This window comes from Salarias fasciatus, assembly GCF_902148845.1.
Source record: "Salarias fasciatus chromosome 23 unlocalized genomic scaffold, fSalaFa1.1 super_scaffold_20, whole genome shotgun sequence".
Taxonomy (NCBI): domain Eukaryota; kingdom Metazoa; phylum Chordata; class Actinopteri; order Blenniiformes; family Blenniidae; genus Salarias; species Salarias fasciatus.
Genome location: NW_021941230.1, coordinates 12,694,453 through 12,717,055, shown reverse-complemented (window position 1 = coordinate 12,717,055; position 22,603 = coordinate 12,694,453). Strand labels below are relative to the sequence as shown.

At 47.2% G+C, this 22,603-nt stretch overlaps 1 protein-coding gene across 3 annotated transcripts; it reads left to right on the top strand.

Annotated features, from left to right (window-relative positions):
• Window positions 1-140: 140 nt before the first annotated feature.
• Window positions 141-20,889, top strand: hecw2b (HECT, C2 and WW domain containing E3 ubiquitin protein ligase 2b). Of its 3 annotated transcripts, XM_030086126.1 has the most exons (31): window positions 141-560; window positions 6,125-7,272; window positions 10,382-10,489; window positions 10,809-10,903; window positions 11,019-11,094; window positions 11,172-11,341; window positions 11,979-12,121; window positions 12,690-12,790; window positions 12,974-13,836; window positions 13,909-14,050; window positions 14,122-14,262; window positions 15,419-15,520; window positions 15,592-15,742; window positions 15,822-15,925; window positions 16,008-16,132; window positions 16,204-16,389; window positions 16,486-16,638; window positions 16,723-16,828; window positions 16,911-17,007; window positions 18,086-18,169; window positions 18,248-18,357; window positions 18,431-18,551; window positions 18,638-18,751; window positions 18,865-19,017; window positions 19,100-19,198; window positions 19,278-19,407; window positions 19,494-19,640; window positions 19,713-19,827; window positions 19,902-19,987; window positions 20,065-20,177; window positions 20,270-20,889. In XM_030086126.1, the coding sequence occupies exons 2-31, from the start codon at window positions 6,849-6,851 to the stop codon at window positions 20,379-20,381; spliced, it is 4,671 nt and encodes a 1,556-aa protein (XP_029941986.1). In that variant the 5' UTR covers window positions 141-560; window positions 6,125-6,848; the 3' UTR covers window positions 20,382-20,889. The 3 variants fall into 3 exon arrangements, with proteins under 3 accessions (XP_029941986.1, XP_029941985.1, XP_029941987.1); XM_030086125.1 differs by lacking the exon at window positions 141-560 and having other exon boundaries at window positions 6,056-7,272; XM_030086127.1 differs by lacking the exon at window positions 141-560 and having other exon boundaries at window positions 6,057-7,272; window positions 14,125-14,262.
• The last annotated feature ends 1,714 nt before the right edge of the window (window positions 20,890-22,603 follow it).

The window sequence follows — 22,603 nt, the reverse complement described above, 5'->3', positions numbered from 1 at the left end:
CGAGCCTCCGTTTGGACAGCCCTGCCCTCCGGAGGGGGTGGAGGAGGGTGGGAGGTGTCAGATGAGTGGTTTTGATGCTGAGCCCGGACGGTATGGACTCCAACAACAACAAGGCCTGGGAACGTTGAAGCCAAGCTCCGGGAGCAGCGCGGCGGCCTGGATTCCACGCCGGGATGGGAGCGTCTCCTCCCGGGGAGCGAAGCGCGTGAGGCGGCGGAAGCGGGCCGGCGGGTGTGGAGCCGTCGTCGGGACAAATAAATAAGATATGAACGCGTCTCTGAACGCAGCCTGGCAGCAGTGCGGAGGAGCGAAGCACGCAGGGAAGGGGAAGCCGTTATTCGGCGACAGGGACGCGCTTTTCGCTCGGAGCTCCGGCGGTGATCCCCCGACAGGCGGCGGCTCCGCGGCCGCGCTCCGGAGCCGAGGACCCCGCTTGGGACGCCGAGCAGACGTCGGTGGAGAGCGGGCCGTGTTGAGCTGCGTCGTCCATGATTAAGCGACTTGTTCGGGTTGTTTTTTTTTTTCAGAGTAGACGCTCCTCTGAAACCGTCACGTCCGAGGTATGTCATTTCCCTTTCTATTGAAATATGCAATAACACGTTAATTGAGTTTTCCGCGCGTGCAAAATGTATTTTCAGTCATTATCAGGGGGTGATGGGAATGCCTGACACAAACACACATTAACAACAACAAAGCCAGCAATGAACCTGCCACACACACACACACACACACACACACACACACACACACACACACACACACACACACACTGTCAGACAAGGTGAGGAAATCAAATGAGGGCACAATCAGATCAACCCCAGAATAACAGCCCTGATTATCTGCCCCTGTTTCCTGCCTAATGCCTGGTGTTCCATCATGTAATCTGCTGTGTCTGATTATCAGGAGGTCCTCACTGGGTTCATTAAACCCCCTCATCAGCTGGACGTCATCCTTATAGATCATATATTAAACAAAACAAAAAAAAAAACTATCTCACTGTGTCATATAGCACAAACATCTCAATTTTTTACCTAAAAAAAATATAGATAAATGGTACATATTCATATTTGTTTCATATTTTTTTAGGTTAGAGGTTTTAATTTTTCCCAATCCAATAAATCTGATTTCAGATGTTTATTTGGACCTTTCCACCAAGAAAGGGACAGATTTTATCCACAGGAAATAACAGATTTTGTGGTAAAAACAACCAACCAACATTCTCAAAAACAGAAAACCTTAACATGACACGATACATTAATAAGTTCCTAATGCCCATGACATTCATTGGAACAAAATTATGAAGTTTTTGTCCTCAGTTATGAGAAATATTCTTAGTTTGTGTATAACCTCATAAGTGTTGCATGTTTGAGGCATTTCCCGCTGTGGTGAGCAAACAGTTTGATGGTTTGGCACTTGACAGCCAGAGTGGTCCTCCATTGGTCCAAACAATTCAAATTTACCATGGTCTTGTTGTCTATATATTGAGTGACTGATCAGTTGTACAAGTACTCTGAATTTACTGCTTGATTTCATGAACACAAAATGAACTGTCTTCATGAGACATTTGGTCTTTCTCCACTATTGGTTGTAGAGTGTAATATGTGAAGTTACACACTTTTCCTCATAGGTGGATGGTGTTGAAGCTAAATATCTGGGATATAATGGATACTGTACAATGAAGAAAGACATTATTGGTTTTGTTTTTTAATTGGTTTTCTTTTTACATCTTGTCACAAGACTCTCCATTCCCTGTAGCGTGCCTCAGCCGTCAGTATTTCTGACTCCATGCCCTCAGATGTGGCCACAGACGAGTGAAAATGAACCCGACGTCTTCACCGGGCCATCATCACGGTTCTTGTCCCAGGCCTGACAAAGCCTCTCCAAAGTTAAAAATAAACAGACAATGGTTTTCCAAAGATGACTCGCGGTTCTGCGAAATGGAAGTCTCTTAGGAACTGAAAGGGAATTTGCGAGGAATCTTGTTACTTATGGTGTGGACGATGAAGTGTGCTGTCTGCCCTCAAGGCCAATGAAATAAGCCTCAGCTTCAAAGAACGTTCTACCCAAACGGCTGTAAACCTGTTGAATATCCCATGGAAGGCAGAGCGAACGTGACAGTGACTCACAACAAGGTGGCACAGTGCAAAGAGGTTCTTCCTCTAAGGCAAACTGAGCACCATATTTGTTCTTTGCAGTGCACAACAGCCCTGTGCATGTTTCTTCTGAAAATTCATTAATAGTAAAACCTGCAGTAGATTGGTGCCATGCCCATGTCCAGATCTGACGGCCAACATCTTTGGGGTTCGAGCTGATATTGAGGTAACCGTGTAGAGAGTGGCCGGTGTTTGGGGAGTGTTTGGTGAATGCTTGTCCAGTATTTGGGGAGTGTTTGGTGAAACTCGGGGTCGACGTCAGGCTTAAAGCAGAAGAATGAACAGGAATACAAACTGGCACAGAGGAATGTGACTGGTGTGCTGGGGACAGGAAGCTGTCGCCTCTGATGGGTCCGCCTCATTGTTCTCCAGTCATGCTGCTGCTATTTCAGGACTCTGTGTGTGTGTGTGTCTGAGGGGCCTGTTTTCCCACAAACACAGATTTGTATAAGTCAGTGTGGCTCTGACCGAATTAGGCAGAACTCCTTGAAGCGAGCAGTCAGTCACTGCAGCATCATCGGTTTTGTTTCTTATTTTGGTCTCTCCTCGTTATTCTGGCACGTTACGACCTTTTACCCCGACCGTAAATGAAGTGACCTTAGCATCCCTGCCACACAGTAGAACAGCAGCCAAAACTTGAACGTCCGCTGAGGTTCAGCTCGAGAGTATATTACATTTCAGACTCATTTCCTCCCTCCATCAAACTCCATCGCCACAAAGATTGTTTGAACATTTCATTCTAATCTTGGGCTTGTCGTATTTTTCAGTCTTTGTATTTCAGTGATTAATGGTAACTTTGATGCTTTTTGTTTTTATATACAACTTTTCTTTTTTCTTTTCAATCATTTAGCATTATCCTCGACATTTTGTCTGCAAGAAATAGTTTTTCTAGTTTTTTTTTTATGATTGCTTTTTTTTCACCATTTTGAATTGGGTCTTTTAACTTTTACTGGTTTATTTAAATTCCAGTACTATTTGTGCCTTTTAAACTTTAATTTCGACTTTTCTTTTTTCCAACATTTCAAAATCATTCTCAAAGTATGCTCCCTTTTTTGGATTTTTTTTTGTGATAATACTATCAACATTTTGTGGATTTATTGTACTTTTTGCCTTTGTACATATGTGTTTTACAAGTATTTTTACTATTTTCTTAATATTATGATAATATTCTTCACCTCTTGTGCTTTTGCTTCACATTTTTCTGGATTTAGAAGATGCATGTAAGGGTTTTGAGGTTTTAAAGAGTCTGAATGTCCTTTCTGTTTGAAAGACACTTTTTGTTCATTTCCCTTTGATTCCCAACATCATTCTGTATATTGTGTCTCGCTTTTTACTTTTTTTTCCCTCCCCCAAAGTTTCAGTCCCGTTCTTGACAGTCCGTTTATATTCCTGGCATTTTGACTTCACTTTGGGCCTCCTCATGTTTTCCTCTGAGTTATTGAATGATTGTAGTTTTCTGTTCAGTCTGCATAGTTCAGCAGAAGTATTTTCTACCAGCCCAGAGAAAAAAGCACAGGGTCTGGATTTCAGTGGGAAAAGTTCTGGTCAGAAAAACCAAATGAGTTTTTGTGCCAGCCATTGAAATATTCTTTGTGAATGTATGAAATATTTTACGGTACTTGAAATATGTGACTTTATGCCGCCATCTACTCTTGTGGTCTCAATCCCAAAGTGTTTGTAATTTGAATTTGCAGCCAACAGTGAATTGCAGCTCCATCTTATCTGGTTAGCGCATCACTTTGAATTTGTGCAGTTTCTGTGCATGCAATTCAGATATTCTCTTTTGTTATACGAAAAGAGAGTTTTGTCATTAATTACATCAGGTCATTTTCAGAAGTCAGGGCTTCTTTTTGACCAAAAGAATCATTTTTTGCCCACTTTATGAACTTTTGAATTTTCCATTTAATGTTGCAAACAGTTCCCATTTGAAGGTAGCCCTAGTTGTTATCACAATAATGACTAAAAAAAAACGGATTTTGCTTGGGCGAATATGATAATATGAAGTTAGTTTAAGCCGTAAATCAAAGTGACACTTTTAGTTATGGTGGGTTTATACATTCGTTTGCTAGACGTTGAGAATGCCGGGTAACGTTTAAGAGATGGAGGTTCCCGGAGAAACGGGATTTGTGGGACAGCTGGAAGCTGCAGATTGAAGCGTTAAAGCGGCGGATTAGAGCGACATTAAATCCAAACGTCCCATTCTCTGTTTTAATCTCACTGCTGGATCAGGGACGAGTGTGTGTGTTTCTGATTAGTTTTCTAAAAGCAACATCTGTTTATCCAGCCTGTTTTTAATTTGCAGCAACGAATCGAGCAGGCAGCAGTCTTTTTTAATTGTTTGAACTGTTTCTGATTTGTTTCTTGGTTTTTGACCTTTGTAGATTGAGAACATTTTCATCAGAAGAAGCAGAACGTGACTCCAGAGTGAAAATGAACGCTTACAAACAATTCCTCATAACATCTTGACCCTCCATAGTGTCAAATATTCTACTTTGTTGTTCAGCTCTCTCACAGCTGTATAAAGACGGTGCGATACAGGAAGTGTGTAAAGAGCAAGAGAAAACTTCGTGGTGCAAACGGATGAGGTGAACCTGAGGAAGTGTAACTCATTACTGCCACCCTGAGCATCTCAGTGGTACTGCTGACATCTTAACCAACTAAAGTATTTTATATTCACCCTTTTGTGGTATTTGGGCTCGATTGTAAACAACCCGAACTTCTCTTGCTAGTGTAAGAAATATTTTAGTCAAATGGAACTGATGGGAACAATGTTTCTATCGTACATCTCTTGTATGTAGCAGAGCTTCTCTTCTGTTCTTCTCTTCTATTATTCATCTCCCTCCATCTTCTCTCTCTCTCTCTCTCTCTCTCTCTCTCTCTCTCTCTCTCTCTCTCTCTCTCTCTCCCTCCCTCTTTCTTTCTCGCTTCATCGGCAGTGGAGCTAATTTAAACGTCCCTGGGGACGGCGAGCCTGCGGGTGAGGGAGTGCATATCCGCTGTACCAGTGATGGAGGGGGAGGAAGAGGGAGGAGGCTGAGTGTTGGTCTGATGTGACAGCTGAGACCTGGTTGAGTGTATTCCTCATCACCACGGTAACCAGTGATGCCGACGTGAGAGAGGAGGAAAATGGAGAGCGGAGGTGGCGTGTTTGAAGCGTCAGTGAGATATATGTTTTTTTTCCCTCTCGGATTAATGATGACACTGAAAATTATTCTGGTTACATTTTCTGTGTGGACAAATGGATGAAAAGAAAAGCTATATTTAACAACTTCTAACAAAACATACCAATATTTTGTTATAATTAGCATCTTTGTCTTGTTTGTTGCTGAAGTTAGCAATTGTGTCAACAATGTTCGAATTGTGGTTGCATTAGTTAACATGTTATTTAGTTTGTGTTTGCACAATGAATCACTTATGTTATTTTAGCAAGCTACTGATGTTTTTGCACAAGTTCGAATGTGTGAACATATTAGTTTACTGTTGATACAAGTACAATCTTCTTCCTCTGATATTTATTCAGTTCAGACATTTTTATCAGACATTGAGTGATTCTCTTGTTTGCAGAACTTAGCCGTCTTGTTCACAAAGTAGTTTGCAATGGTTATTATTTTACCTTTGTGTCTGGTTCTTACAGGTTGCACCATATTTACACCAGTTTTACACCTGATTTCACAGTTTGCTTACTTTGTGCTTGTGGAAAAAAAATATTCTGGTTCTTGTACCATGTGTTCCTAGCAAACAGGAAAGCAGCTGTCATCTTTGGTCACCCGAGTTAGAGTATTCTTATGAGGTTCTGTTTTAGTCATATTTGCCCAAATTCTTAGACGACTGTGGTTTAACCAATGAAGACAAGAATCAGACGTGTTGCTTTTGTGCGGCGTACCAAACAGGACCGTGACCATCATCCCCGTCCTGGTTCCCATCATCTTTCCCTCGACTCACCTCACTTCTTCTCTCTCCCTCTCCTTTAGGTGTCCAACCTTCCTTGACCCCTCTCCTCCCCGTGGATTGGAGGATTGCCCCGTCATCACCCTCTCCTTCCCGGACACACAGGCACGCGGGTTCTGGATCGGACTTCGTCCTCCCTTCCTTGCTTTTCTCCACCCACCTCCCATCTCCCGCCTGTGCATCATGACAACCTGGATTTACAAAATACTGTGACCCAGCGTGAGATTTTGCGGCGGTTTTGACATTCATGTCTTGGACAGAATGGATTGGTCTACAACCCGTAAAAGAGACAATATTGAGGAGGTTCAAGGCTTCTTCTAACCCGTCTGACTTCTAGAGGGATGTGAACACTCTGAAGTGCCTTGCTGAAGGGCAATAAAAGTATTTTTTGATGAATTTATAATCCCAGGCTGTTGAAGCACCTCCTGCTACCGTTGCTACCTCTCGTTCCTCGCCCCCGACTTCCTCCCTCTTTGTTTTTGTTTTTTGTTTTTTTCTCCCTTCTCGGCCTCCAAGATTCGCCCCTCTCTTGCAACCGCCGTCCTTCCCCCTCGCCCCCGCCCCCAGTCATCACCCTCTCCTTCCACTTCCTCCGCCCCCTCCTCCCCCCACCACCACCACCATCACCACCACCATCCTCACCCTCAGTCCCATTCTTCCTCCCCCCATCACCACCATCACCACCACCAGCTCTCCTCGTCGCCCCCTCGCTTCTCTCCTCCTCCCTTCCCCTCCTTCGCCGTCGCCATGGCGACAGCTGCCACAGCTTCTTCCTCGTCCCCGTCGTCTTCGTCATCCCCCAATGGTAGCGCCCGGGAGCACCTGCTGGCGGTGCGCCGGCGCACCCCGCACACCCGGCCGTACACCATCGGGCCGGAAAACCTCCGCAGCCTCTCGGCGCAGGCGGCAGTCGGACCTTCCACCTCCGGGTCCGCCTCCTCCTCCTCCTCCTCCTCTTCTCCCCCGCTGCTCCCATCAGGGAACCAACCGGAAGCGTCAGGGGTGGGGCTTCAGCGGGCCAATAGCGACACAGACCTGGTGACCTCAGAAAGCCGCTCCTCGCTAACGGCTTCGATGTACCAGCTGACGCTAGGCCACGGCCACCTGGTGATCTCCTGGGACATCAAGGAGGAGGTGGACGCCACCGACTGGATCGGCCTTTACCACATCGGTGAGAAACACAAACTCACCGGCCGAAGTGTGGAAAATGTGTTGTCGAGCTGCGAATAATCTGCTTCATTTATGCAAAATTTACAAAAATCTGAATTATCAACTGAAGTTTGGAACTGAAACACATCAGTTCATCAAACATCAGCTCCACGGCCAGATAATAATGGTTCACAGGAAAGTAGTGCAAGTGGATGGTTCATAGCTTGCTGTTGGCTTGTTGACTCTGGATCTGTTGACCCTTGACCTTTGAAGTGACGCTATGTTCACTGGCTCAATCAGTGGCCTTTTGCAACCTTTTTCTTTTCAGGGATGTTGACTTGAAATGTTCCGGTGTTGAGGATGCTGAAACTGGTAGATGAGTAGCTAAAAACCTGGTTTCAACTCAATACATCAGTGTTTCGTTCCTTTTTTGTGGAGTCTGTGGGTCTACAAACACAGGTCTGGACTTTCATAAGCACTGGTAATTTTTAAAATGGAGAAAATCTGTCCTTACTGCAACACAAAAGCTTCTTGAATGGATGTCCCTGAAGCCATTTCATTTCTAACTCATCACTTATTGCTTGATCACTTTCCGGTCCACCTTAATATTTGTGCTTCTTTGCCTTCTGGTGCAGTAAAAAATGTTGTAGGACAGTGATGTGGTGCCAGCACTGAGGAGGTCGCATCTCGTAGCTCAACGTCTCAAGGTTAGAGCATTACCTCAGTCTTTCTGCTTCCGCATTAACCAGCTAATGCATCCTGTGTGTGTGAGAGAGAGAGAGGAGGGGGATGTCTTGATGATGAAAAGTGGTGCTGACTCAGCGCTGAGAGCATATAAAAGCATTATGTTACTTCTAATATTGCTTCCTTGTGTACTCTAGCTTACGTGATGTACTCGTGAATGACAGAGGCTGCACAGAGCGAACACACTCTGAAGGTGTTCATGCGTGTCTGTAGAAACTGAAAAATACAAGTTCTAGCTAGATGTGTGGTAGAGTTGGTTTCTTTTCTGAGGTTTCTCCGCAGCAGATGCTGGTTTTAATTCACCTCAGGGGACCCTGGTCCATTCATGGATTCTAAGTTTCCATTTCCACACTCAGAGATTCTGCAGCAAGATCCAGAGAGAGAGGATCATCATGTTAAGCTCATGCAATGGTGACATGAATATCAGGTTTATTGTCAGCTCTTGGTCTTGAAAATGTTTCAACTTGTATTCCCAGTGTCAGTTTGTCTGTTCCTTACATGTTGACTCTAAATTGGATTCTTCTCATCATTTGTTTGTGAGTTATTGTTTTGATTCGTCACTTTTCTCAAAATTTCAACGTCATTCAAAACATTTTAACTTTATTGTTGACATTTTGAATTTCACATAATTTTTTAATCATCTCAATGGTTTTTTTTTTCTTTTGGCCTCTTTTTTTAAACTTTGCCCTCTGAGCTATGACTTGCTCACCTTCTTTCCTTAAGTTTCCCCACCATGCACGGCACGTACAGTTTGTGGCAGATGAGTCTGCAAAGGTGGAATTACGGGAGCTCGAGTTTGTTTGGCGGAAGCGATGCTCGCTGTGCAATTCACTCCTTTTTAGATTATCTGTGTCATCTGGAGTGAACGTAAGCATGTGTGTTTTGTGGCTCCAGTTGGCCATGTGGGTGCTCGGCATTTCACACTCGGTCAGATACACACTGTCTTGAATGCTCAGGTCACCTCGAACTGCAGGCGTGACACCGATAGTGAGTCCTCGTGGACGATCCCCGATCTCAGGAAGCCGGTGAAAGGTGAGCGCTCCATCTCTGGAGTAACGCTATCGACCCAAAGCAGGCGCAGCAGGGAGGGGATTTCTCAGGTTGTCCTCCCCGAGGACGGGCAGTGTTTCCAGCCAGGCTGCCGGCAGCTGCCTTGCCTCGCCTGGCCAGCCGATCCGTGCACGAGACCGACATCAGCATCGATCCGTGGGGATACGGGCCATTTGTCGTCCTCCACACATTCCGTGCACCTTAAATGTTTGATGTGGTTTCTGACCCAAGGCCAGGTTTTCCCTCAGGAACCTTCACAGCTCTGCTACAGTCCCAGAAGACTCCAGCAGTGGAAATGCTTGGCTAATAACCACATTTAGTTAATTTTAGGGCTAATGCCTAATAGTCAGTTACAGAACGCATCCCATGGATCCTGTAAGACATGTTGTCTTTCGTCTTAACATTTAGTTCCAACGTTATGGTTTTTAATGAATGGTTGAATGATTGAGCTTTATTGTCATTATACACCCGGTGCAATGAAATTCTATAAGTCTTCTGTCTTCAGTTAAAGATTAACACAGAGTTAAAAATTAACACATGGGTAAAAAGTAAATTGCAAAGAGAAGAATGTTTGCAGTTGGAGTCTCAAAACAGCTTGAACTTGAGATTGGATCTTTACTGTTAATGACCATAACAGCTGTTTAGCAGAAAAATTAAAAACTTTCCAAAGTGCAGAGTGCAAATGTGCAGTGACAGTTCCAGTTTTCACATCAGGATTAAGGTCAGTGAGGCGAGTTATCATCATCTGTCACTGAGATGCAGTGACGGATGGTGTGATAGAAAAAAGAAGCTGTTCCTGAGTCTCAACATTTTGTCTTTATTCCTTTTGAACTGTCAGTTTTATCAAAGTTCCTCGTCCCTCTTTCAGCTCCGTGCAGCAGACCATCAGACCAACACTCGCCATGCTTCCAGATCATCAAGCTTTGTTAGAGCTGCTAACCGGGTTACTAACCTCCAACATAAAGCTTCTTTCCACTCTGATGATTAATCATTTTAATGCAGTATAAATGGATGCAAAAATAGATATTTTCTGTGTTTGTTGCAAACCAGGTTGAGGCCGCCATTCCTCAAAGTGAATTCCCTTCGAGTGTGTTTAACTTCGAAGCTCTTGACATATTGTGGCCTCATTAGCTGAGTTCAGCAGTAACAGTTTGAGTCCTCAGTGGCCTCGCTGAATATCCTGTTAATTACCCGTCTTATCTGTTGCTTTAGCTGCGTGCTAATGCTACGTAAGTTGAACAAAAGGATCATTGTGTGGATATATATATATATATATATATATATATATATATATATATATATATATATATGTGTGTGTGTGTGTGTGTGTTTTGCAGATGAGACGTGTGTGGCCAATGTGTGGGACTCGAAGAACCGCGGCGTGAACGGCACCCAGAGGGGTCAGATCGTGTGGAGACTGGAGCCGGGGCCCTACTTCATGGAGCGTGAGTGAGAACCCGGTTTCTTGTTATCTCTGTCTAATCCAAATACACAAGCAGATTAATATGATACTCCGTTATCAGTTCATGCTCGAGGCTGAGTGGAATATCATGTTTTTATTAACGTATCACACAAAGTTCAGGGAGTGTTTTGCAACATATTTATAGTCTTTTTCATCTTTTCTTTTATGCACCGTGCGTTCATGCTCTGCAAATGTAAAGCAAAATAATATTAAATCTGAAAGACAGGTAAAGTGTAATTAGATAGAAACATTTGATGTTTTCTTGTCTCACGAGGAGGGATGTGTGTGTGCTTTCACCACAGCAGAGACAAAGATCTGCTTTAAATACTATCACGGTGTGAGTGGAGCATTGAGAGCGACGACGCCCTGCATCACTGTCAAGAACCCCGGAGTACCGGTACGTCCTGCACAGCCCTCCTCAGTCCGTCCTGAACCCGTCCTCTCAGTCAGTGCTTCCACTTCGTTCGTCCGCTGAGAAACGGCTTGAGCGAGCAGTGAAAACTTTGTTCCAGGTGAGCAGTGAAGGCCAGGTGGAGGACCAATCAGGAGCCGAGCACTGCCGGAAGCTGGTCAGCTTCACCCTGTCAGGTGAGGGGACGGACCGGGAGGCCCTGTTCAGAGCTGCTCCTCACATCTCCAGCTCACATGTTGCGTTTTTGTTGCAGACATTCGTGCGATGGGCCTGAAGAAAGGCATGTTCTTCAACCCCGACCCCTACCTGAAGATGTCCATCCAGCCCGGGAAGAGGAGCGGCCTCCCCAAGTTCACCCACCACGGCCAGGAGAGGCGCTCGTCCATCATCGCCAACACCATCAACCCTGTGTGGCACGGAGAGGTCCGTTTGTGAGGGATTACGTATGTATAATGCAGTATTTATAGACGGGGCCTGATTTAATCCCATCACCAGTATTAAGCTGATGAACTGAGGGTTTTGTGTCTGCTCCGCTCTGTTGATACGAGAACCATCTGATGGGAACGGCATCCTTTCTGCGTGTTTGTTTGTTGGGTGATTGAAAGGAGCATGAAATGAAATGTGACGTTATGTTGGCGGGAGCTCTTCTCAGAAGACTTTTCGTCTGTTTTCACACATTTAAATTATTCTCCACCAGTAGAAATCATTGACGCCTCTCGGCTTCTAAAGTGATTCGACCGATAGTGCAGCCGATAGTTTTTTATAAAATGTGTAACTTATTCAGCCACTCCTTTATATGTATGAAGAATCTTATGAGGAAACACTCCCGAGGACATTCAGGCTGGACCTTATGACCCTAACTCAAAATCCTAACAAGACTCCAACTGAATGCAGAACGCTCTCAATAAGGCCAGATCAATATCTCTCCTAATTGATCAACAATAACCAACAGTTCTTTATAGGAGAAATAAACACTTTGAGGGAATAAGAATATGCTGGGTGTGTCCGCTCAGGATAAAGTTGGTTTTTGGAATCCTGTTCATGAGTTCTCTGTTTTCAGAAGTACACCTTCGTGGCTCTGATGACCGACGTGTTGGAGATCGAGGTGAAGGACAAGTTTGCCAAAAGCCGACCGATCATCAAGCGCTTCTTGGGACAGCTGATCGTCCCCGTGCAGAGACTCCTGGAGGGGCCGACGGCCGAGTGAGTCTTCGTAGACACAAACACACACACACACGCGACTAGCTTGTATTGATTATCGTTGATGTGGAGACACTCCAGTTAAGTGCCGGAGGTCAGATGTCAGCGTCTCAGACGTCTCTGTGTCTGAGTGCTTATTAAAGCAAGAAAATACACATGTAATGAAGAGCAAAGGTCATGAAAGAAGATCAAATACAGAACAGTATGCAAACATTTGTTCATTGATAGACAAAACTGTTGAGAGAAAATGTTGAAATTTGTATGAACTGTAAAGAGAACGGACACGTTTCACAGACTGTCAATCTTTTCAATTGAAAGACGCATTTCAAGAAGGCTGGTAAAATACTGACGGGTCTGTGTAATGAGAAGATCACTGTAATACCTTCAGAAATGTCCTATTTTCTCACATTTTGGGCAGAAAATCCATAGACTTCAGGTGTAAATAGAAAGATGCTGTCAGAAATACAGCCAAGATGAAAATGTTTTAGTTAAAATGTTGAATGTATCAGTTGAAATGTTTCCACTGACAAAATGATTTAAGAAATAAATGTGTGTGTGTGCATGTGTGTAGTGATCAGCCGGTGAGCTACAGCCTGTGTCGCCGTCTCCCCACCGACCACGTGAGCGGTCAGCTGCTGTTCAGAGTGGACATCACATCCACGGGACAGGAAGGTGCGTGTTGGCACCATCGACAAGAACAGCCCACACACAGACATCATATCTGATATAGAAGCTGGAAAATTACACACAGAACTATTGTCTGCTCACAGTTTTGAAATCCAGCGTCAGTCAACACATCTGGAGAGCGTTGTCGTGCGCTAACCTTTCTCCAAACCCCCGTCTGTTTTTCTCCAGAAGCGTCTCCGGATGCAGTGGGAACCATGTTGGGCAGTGCGGTGAACGGAGACCCCGGCAGTCCCTCCGATGACGAAGACCTTCCTCACCCCTCTTCGTCGTCACGCCTGACTTGCGGCGCCTCCCCGACGGGCTCCGACGAGGGCTCCCTGCTCGTCAATGGTTCTTGTTACTATGGCAGCGACAGCGTGTGGCGGGAGCCCGGACAGACCGGCGAGGACGACCTGCTTCCCTCCGCCGCGGGAGGCCACACCCACCGCCAGGTGTCTCTCAACGACTACTTGGACGCCATCGGGGCTCCTCAGAGCCCCGGGGACCGGCCCCCCGCGGGGCCCCCGCCCAAGCTGCGCTCCAGCTTCCCCACGGACACGCGGCTCAACGCCATGCTGCACATCGACTCGGACGAGGACGAGGAGGGTTCGGGGCAGCACCGGGACCAGGAGAGCAAGACGCAGCAGAACGCGGACTCGTCCAGCAGGTCCGCTGAGTCTGGACAGGCTTATGACGCTTCAGACGGCGAGTCGCGTTCACAGGCAGGAGCCTCAGCTGCAGGGGGATCCACAGCCGAGGCGGGTCCTCCTGCTGGAGCTGGTTCTGGAGATGGTTCTGGATCTGGATCTGGATCTGGATCTGCATCTGCATCTGCATCTGTAGAGGATGTGGTCCCAGCTCAAGCGGGACCGTCGACCTCTGGGAACGGAGAAGCTTCTGGACCCTCGGTTGAGGCAGCGCAGGTCTCTGGAGAACCGCCGGGGGCCTCAGGGGCTGCAGTAGCTGGACAGGGGGCAGTGGAGTGCACCTGTCGGGGGGGAAACCAGGACGTGGTCTACAACGCCCCACTCGGTCCTCTATCACCCATTCAGGTGCGACGGCTTGGCCGTGTGTCAGGTTCAGAGAGTTGACAAGAGCTGATGGTCTGACCGTTTTCTCCTCAGGAGGTGGACACGAGAAAACAAGTGGCTCCAAAGGCGGAGGAGGAAGGGGCGGAGTCATCGAGCAGCGAGGCCAACGGGCCAATCACGGGAGCGACTGCTGCAGCCTGCAGCGGCGGAGCGGTTGGAGGACTTCCTGAAGTCGGTCGGTGCTGCGCAGCTTCACTGGAATGTCCGGAACAGAGCCGAGGATTGAAAGTGACTGGATGTAATGAACAGGTGCTGAAGGCGGAGAGACGCTGGAGGAGACGGAGGAAAAGGATGGCGAGGTGTGGAGGAGGCGGTCCACGCAGAACCAGGAGGTGGGCGGGGCCAGAGGCGGAGAAGGCGGGACGTCGATGGGGGAGAGAGAGACTGGTGAGTTTTTTTTTCCTAAAAGCTGACAAAGACGGTAAAGTCCTGTGGGGATGTTAGTTTAGCAAACATCCTCAGGACAGAGCTGGTCTTCGATATCAGCCGATAAAGCTTCCTTTTCTGCGTTTTCCAACTTACCAACCACATTAGAATAATGTAAGACGTTTTGAGTCAAATGTATTAATGGTGACGGAACTGCTTTACATGCTTTGATAAATTTTGGCATCATGGAACAATCGCATTTAAACTTACTGGTAAAGGTTGGAAAACCAATAAAATGTCCTCTCTCATCAAGTAAATCAGTCAAATCAGTCAATGAACATAAACCCCTCTCACACCATTTCTCCTTAAATCTATTCTCTATTCATTGTTTGCACCCTGCTATTTCAAAGTAAATTGGAATTTCCTCAGTGAAGATTGAATAATGCCTGATTGGAGAAAAGCTCATTCTCAACCTGGATGACACCAGTGGACGGGAACCGGTTTGAAGCTTGTTGTACCTTGTGCAAGAAATCAATGAACTGAAAACAACGGGAATCAAGGTGTTGGAGTTGCATGAGAAATCACTGTAAAACACAGTTTTTCTGAAACAGACCCCCACACTGTACACACACACACACACAGACACACACACACACACACACACACACACACACACACACACACACACACACACACACACACACCGTGTATATGTACTGTTCAGTCTCTGCTGATGTAAATAAATACATTTTCTTACAATTTAGGAGTTAATTTTTTCAGTATGGTGGTGGAATAGGCTGTGAATTAGGTGTTAACTTCTGTTCCAAGTCGTCTTAAAAAGTCTTTAAAAGTCTTAAATTTGACTTGTGAAAACCTGCAGAAACACGAGCATGAAAAGTCTCAATCTACTTTAAACATTTTAGCTGGTTTAAATTTTAAGTGGATTAAACATTTGGCAATTTCCAATCTTTGATTCTGAGGTAGTTTCTTTATTAACATCTAAACTTCACTGTTGAAAGTGTCTTTTTCTGATTTGTTTTGTCTTTTTTTTTTTTTTTGTTAGATGCAGTTTTTCAGTCCTCTTTATTCTTGCTTTCTTTTTCTTGGACCTGAATTGACTCATGAATGAAGACCTGGGTTGCAGATCTGTTAATGCTGGATTTCTGCTGGTCCTCAGGTGTGACCCCTCAGGTGAACGGCCACCAGTCGGTGCGCTCGCTGCCGTCGGTTCGTCACGACATCAGTCGCTACCAGAGAGTGGACGAGCCGCTGCCGCCCAGTGAGTGTTGGTGTGAGTTCGTAGCGACGAGTCGTCACAGGTTTGAAGTCTAACTTCTCTCGGTGATCCAGATTGGGAGGCTCGCATCGACAGCCACGGCCGCATCTTTTACGTGGACCACGTGAACAGAACGACGACGTGGCAGCGTCCCACGGCCCCCCCGGCGCCGCAGACCCTCCAGAGGTCCAACTCCATCCAGCAGATGGAGCAGCTGAACCGCAGGTCAGAAGGCGGAGCCTCGCCAGCGGCGGCCGCCTCCTGATGTCCCACACCTGCGTCTCACGGCCGCTCTCCTCTGCAGGTATCAGAGCATCCGCAGGACGATAACCAACGACAGCAGAGCAGAGGAGCAGCCGGCCAACGAGCTGCCTCCGGACGAGACCGACATGCACCCCTCCATCCCAGGTGGGGCCTCTGCCGCACTGCATTCTGGTCCACGTTGGGTGATCGGTTGTGTTTTGAACCGGGTTATGTTCCTGTGCCGCAGAGCTGAGGAGGGACGGCAGCGTGGCTCCGTCCAGTTCCAGGTCCCGCCTCACACTGCTACTGCAGTCCCCCAGCGCCAAGTTCCTCACCAGCCCCGACTTCTTCACTGTGCTGCATTCCAACCCTGTGAGAGCGCCGCCCCGCCGCCCCGCCTCCTCCCACGTGCTCGCCACTGAAGACATTTTCCTGTCTTCCAGAGTGCCTACCGCATGTTCACCACCAACACGTGTCTGAAGCATATGATCAGTAAGGTTCGTCGGGACGCTCACCACTTCGAGCGCTACCAGCACAACCGGGACCTGGTGGCGTTCCTCAACATGTTCGCCAACAAGCAGCTGGAGCTGCCCCGGGGCTGGGAGATGAAGCACGACCACATGGGCAAGGTGGGGGTCGGGGGGGGGTCTGGACACGCCCGACACTCGCCATGTCACCAAGTCTGCTCCCAGAGACGTGTAGCCTAACCGCCTGTCCGTCTGCAGCCTTTCTTTGTAGACCACAACTGCCGTGCCACCACCTTCATAGACCCCCGGCTGCCCCTGCAGAGCTCCCGCCCCCCGAGCCTGCTGGCCCACCGCCAGCACCTGACCCGCCAGCGCAGCCACAGCGCCGGGGAGGTCAGCCCCCGGCGACTGGTGAGAGCCACACACACCCCACACACACACGGTTTACATCTCACACACAGTCGCGGCTCTCACTCACACTCGCTCTCTGCGCAGGTGGGTGAAGACCCCCGGCATGCCGGACCCCCCGTCCTGCCAAGACCCTCCAGCACCTTCACCTCCTCCGCCAGCAGGGGGCAGTGCCAAGACGTTGTGCCAGTGGGTGAGTGCAGACACACACACACACTTTACACACTCACACTATTGCGACATTAAATGTGACTCTGATATTTTTTGTCTTCCAGCTTACAATGACAAGATTGTTGCGTTTCTACGGCAACCAAACATCTTTGAGATTTTGCAGGAGAGACAGCCTGATTTCAGTCGCAATCACGCACTCAGGTACACACACACACACACACACACACACACACACACACACACACACACACACGCTCAAAGACTCACAGTTTTATATAAATATCTTTTTTTTTTAAATGCCTTTTCAAATGCACACTAAAACACAATGACAACAATACAGGACGTTGACTTTACACAATGACAAATATGTGACAATAGATGCCACATGTGAATTAAGAAGAATCTGACCCACTGTGGTGATTTAAGTCTGAAATCAAAAAATTCTAGCATAATTAAGCCATAAAAGAATATAAAAACGAAATAAGATTTAGTAAAAATAACCTGAAGTATAAAAACATTTGAAAAAGAATTTGAAGATATAAAAAAATTATATGATGTCTAATGACTGAAATTAGATTTGTAAAAAGATTTTCAAAAATAGATAAAATGGAATAAAACATCCAACTGAATAAAAAAAGTACAAAATCAGCTTAAAAAGACAGAAACTATAAAAAATATGTATCTGAAAAATATATGTGTAATCTATGTGTTTTGAAACATTTAAAGTGCTGAAAAAATTGAAAAGGCAAAGTAAAAAAGCTCCAAGTGCTTAAAAAGGTAAAAGTGAGTTTAGAAAAAGAGAGATTGTTAAAGGAGCTGAAAAAAGTTAAAACAGCTAAAATTATTGAAATTTTTGAAAATAGCTTCAGAGGTAAAACTGCCAAAACAACTGAAATTGATTAAATAATTAAGAACTGCTAAAAATACTGAGCAAAGTAAAAATGGGATTAAGGGCTAAAGGTTAAAGAGGGTTTATGATTAAAACTGTTTGTAAAACTGTCTGATTAACTGTGAGGCAAAAAAAAAGGTCAGTAAAACAGCCCAAGGAGCTGAAAAAGGTTCATTTTTTAAAAAAAGTGTTTGTGAACCTTCTCAATAAAAGCCTGGATACATATTTTTAAATGTATCGTGAAAGTAAATATGAGTTTATGATCTTGTTTTGACACTTTTGTGGATCCAGATGGATCAGATTGGTTGGAAAAGGGTGAGATCGTCTCTTTGAGTCCTGAAGCTGGCGGCCTCCTGCCTGACACTGACTGTTGCGTTGCTATGACAACAGGGAGAAGGTGCAGCTGATCCGGGCGGACGGGGTGTCGGGATTGGCCAGGCTGTCGGGAGACGCCGACCTCGTCATACTGCTCAGGTCAGACGCGTCTCGTGTGGTCTCGCTTCCGGCCCTCGCTGCCGTCCGGGTTCTGACGCGCGCGCCGTGTCTTTGCAGCCTGTTTGAAGACGAAGTCATGTCCTACGTGCCTCCTCACGCCTTACTGCACCCCAGCTACTGCCAGTCACCCCGGGGGTCTCCGGTCTCCTCCCCGCAGAACTCTCCAGGTAAAACTCGACTCAGGAGCCGACCCGACCCCAGGGAAAGGAGGGCAGGTCGTGATGCTGACTCTGCCTGCAGGTACCCAGAGGGCCAACGCTCGGGCTCCGGCGCCCTACAAGAGAGACTTCGAAGCCAAACTACGCAACTTCTACAGGAAGCTGGAAACCAAAGGCTACGGCCAGGGCCCGGGGAAGCTCAAGTAAGCGGCCGCTCCGCTCGGCTCCCTCCCGCTTCTCTGTGAGTGCGAACGTCTGCAGACGTCACTTCCTGGTTTGTGTCTCTCAGGCTGATCATCCGCCGCGACCACCTCCTGGAGGACGCCTTCAACCAGATCATGTGCTACTCCCGGAAAGACCTGCAGCGCAGCAAGCTCTACGTCAGCTTCGTCGGGGAGGAGGGGTGAGCAAACCAGGACTGGCTGCTCCGTTTGAGCAGCCGATTGAACCTCTTCAGCCCTCCTCAGACCTGAAGTCGTTGTAACATGTAGAAACTCCTCGTTGTGCCTGTTTCAGGCTGGACTACAGCGGGCCGTCCAGAGAGTTCTTCTTCCTGGTTTCCAGGGAACTCTTCAACCCCTACTACGGGCTGTTCGAGTACTCGGCCAACGACACCTACACTGTCCAGATCAGCCCCATGTCTGCCTTTGTAGACAACCATCACGAATGGTGAGAGCCGCCGGTCCCGAACGCGCTCGGAGAGTTTGACGGGACACACTGCCTGAACACACACTGGGTGTTTTGGTTCCAGGTTCCGGTTCAGTGGTCGAATCCTGGGCCTGGCTCTGATCCACCAGTACCTGCTGGACGCTTTCTTCACCAGACCCTTCTACAAAGGCCTGCTGCGCATGTACGCCTCCCCGCCGTGCACAGCCCACTGCGCCACACAGCCACTGTCAGCTGACCTTTAACCCCCCCTCGCTTTGTAGCCCCTGCGACCTGAGTGACCTGGAGTACCTGGATGAGGAGTTCCACCAGTCGCTGCAGTGGATGAAGGACAACGACATCGAGGACATGCTGGACCTCACCTTCACCGTCAACGAGGAGGTCTTCGGACAGGTCGGCCTCTCTGCCGTGGGGATCGAACCGGGGGTTTGAACGGCGGGGACGGAGACGTGAATGTGTGTGTGTGTGGTTTGGTTCAGATCACAGAAAGAGAGCTGAAGCCCGGCGGAGCCAACATCCCCGTCTCCGAGAAGAATAAGAAGGAGTACATCGAGCGGATGGTGAAGTGGAGGATCGAGAGAGGGGTGGTGCAGCAGACGGAGAGCCTGGTCAGAGGCTTCTACGAGGTTCGCTCTCAAACCGCGTCACCGCATGCTTTACCCGCACCGCCGCGGAGCGCCTGACGGTCTTTCCTCCAGGTGGTGGACGCCCGCTTGGTGTCTGTGTTCGATGCCCGGGAGCTGGAGCTGGTGATCGCCGGCACGGCTGAGATCGACCTGTCCGACTGGAGGAACAACACCGAGTACAGAGGAGGTACAGCGCGGCGACTCGCCTCAGCCGTGAAGAGTCGTCGGTGTGAGACTGAGTGCATGCAATGTTGTGTTCAGGTTACCATGACAACCACATCGTGATCCGCTGGTTCTGGGCCGCAGTGGAGCGGTTCAACAACGAGCAGCGTCTGAGGCTCCTGCAGGTAAGTCGGCCCGTCTCGCCGCCGCAGCGCGCCGGCTTGGCGGTCACCGGTCGCCTTGCTTCTTTCCGTCTGCGCAGTTCGTCACGGGGACGTCCAGCATCCCGTACGAGGGCTTCGCCTCGCTGCGAGGCAGCAACGGGCCCCGCCGGTTCTGCGTGGAGAAGTGGGGGAAGGTCACGTCGCTGCCCAGGTGAGAGAACAGGAGCGGTGTCGAGGAGGAGGAGGAGGAGGAGGAAGCTCTCGCACTGTGGCTGAACTCTGCTCTGTGCCGCCGTCCTCCAGGGCTCACACCTGCTTCAACCGGCTGGACCTGCCGCCATACCCGTCCTTCTCCATGCTCTATGAGAAGATGCTGACCGCCGTGGAGGAGACCAGCACCTTCGGCCTGGAGTGAGCCCCGCCGCCAGCCCTCGGCGGCCGGGTGAGACGTCACGGCGGTTTTCTTGCACTTGCACAGATTTCCCACCCGCTTAGTAACACACCTCCACGTGTGCGAGGTGAGACGACCCGCACTGCCTTCTGAACCGGGATCAGACCTGCAGAAGTGTTTGAAACGCGTCAGAGACGAAGCATCCACTGCCTTCACTTTCAAGACTGTCATCCAGAACTGAGCTGCAGCAGCGCCGCCTTGTGGCCTCTTGTTGTGTCTGCACCCTTCCTTTTCTCGAGGCCTTTTCCGGGCCTGCATGAGGTAAATCCGGGACTCGTCCCACTGCTGGTTTTTGGAGTCCCAGTTCAAAGTTTTGGTATTGTTGTTACAGTATTTTCATGGAGAAGAAAAAAGTGATTTTCTAACGATGTGACAGTGACATGTTGTGATCTGAATGTGACAAACTTTATACTGTAGATTGCGTAGGGAGTGATTTTTCTACCAGATTAGGATCAATTAAGAAAAAAAAAAATTAAACCAACCACCACTTGCTTACATTAGTAACATGTTGACGAGGAAATGAAGTAAGAGAAAAGTGCAGATGTGATTCTTGATTTGACCCAGGGCTGTTTTCTGCAGTTTCTTCTAGTTAGTCTAAATGTAGCTGAAACTCCAGGGGGGTGGAGGGTTGGCAGGGGGGTAAAGGCAGTTCTGAATTAGCATGTTATCGAGACTAAAAGGTTTCAGTTAAAGCTTTTCTCAGTGGGTTCAGACGACGGTCCAGTTGACACTGGATGGCCGTCTCGCCGTGCCCCCCTGCAGACTCTCCACCTCCACCCACAAAGGTAACGACAACAAAGCGACAGAAAACCTCCCAAAACATTCGCGTGAATCAACGATGTGTCCGTTTTTCTCCACATATTGGCTGTTGCTCATCAGAAGAACGGGGTTTCTTTGGTTCTGTTTCCTGTTTCTTCCTCCTGCTGGCGCCGCTCGCTGTTTTGCACGCTGACCTGCGTGCTGAAGGGAACTGCCGCGTGCAGGAGGTCCTCCTCACTCGCTCCCCCTGCACTATGAATGTAAGCATGCTTTTAACTGCCACTCTGAAACAGCGTCCTGTCCTCATGAACACGCCACGCCACACTGCGCACATGCCCACGTGCACAAACCACAAAACTTCATGAAAAGTGAGGCCTCAGGTCAGACTTGCCACATTCGAATATAATTATTCCACTGAAATGTGACATTTTCCAGGTGATGATTAACTAAACCAATCCAAACCGAACATTAGCGCGTACCGTGGAGCCTTTCAGTCTGAAAAATCCTCCATTGGTCCAAATCTCTTGTCAGTCAGTCTTGTAGTACCACTCTGGACCAGCAGATGGTGTCATGAGCCCAACACAAACAGACCGATGACGACTGATTATGACATTTTCTGACACGATTAGCTTTAACTTCATGTTACAGATGTTATTAAAATAATTTTCTATGTAATTATTGCATTATAATTAATTTTTCTGTTTTAGCATCATGATGAGATGAAGTTTTAATATTTCCTATTTTAATGTATAAAAATATAACATGGTCATGTATTGTGTTATAATTGACAGATTTTCACATTGTGGGCCAAGTTTTATGTTATTTTGCGTGATCAATTTGTAAGTGGGTTTCATATTTCATCTCATCATATTGTGAAGTTTGTTTTGCAATATAATGTCATAACAGGAACATTTTCTCAATCAGATGTTGATTCGTGTCTTTTGATCACAGTTTAACAAATATCTGAACAGGATCTGTTAAATTGTTGGTTCATTATGTGAAAACGTTTGGTCAAAATGTCCCGTTCTGACATTACGAGGTACTGAAATCCAGTTGTTGTGAAAATATTCATAATATATTGACACCATGACAGTTTATAACGTTTTTGAGGTGTTAGAAAAATTCCGAGGAAAAATTGCGAGGTTTCTTTCTTTTTTTTTTACATATTGCACCATCACAAAAAAATGAGAATGTTACAACATGAAAGATAGATTTTGACATATTTATTTCCATTTTTAATTTTACAATCTAATGCTTTGGTAGAATGCTACAGTCCATAATGTGGGATCTATATTGTGTTAAATCATGAAGAGTTTCTGATCATAAAATAGGAAATATTATATAATATGTACTGATGCTACGCTTATCTATTTATTGTGACAACTGATCACCACACTATTGGAAAACAGTCACGCTAATCTTAACAT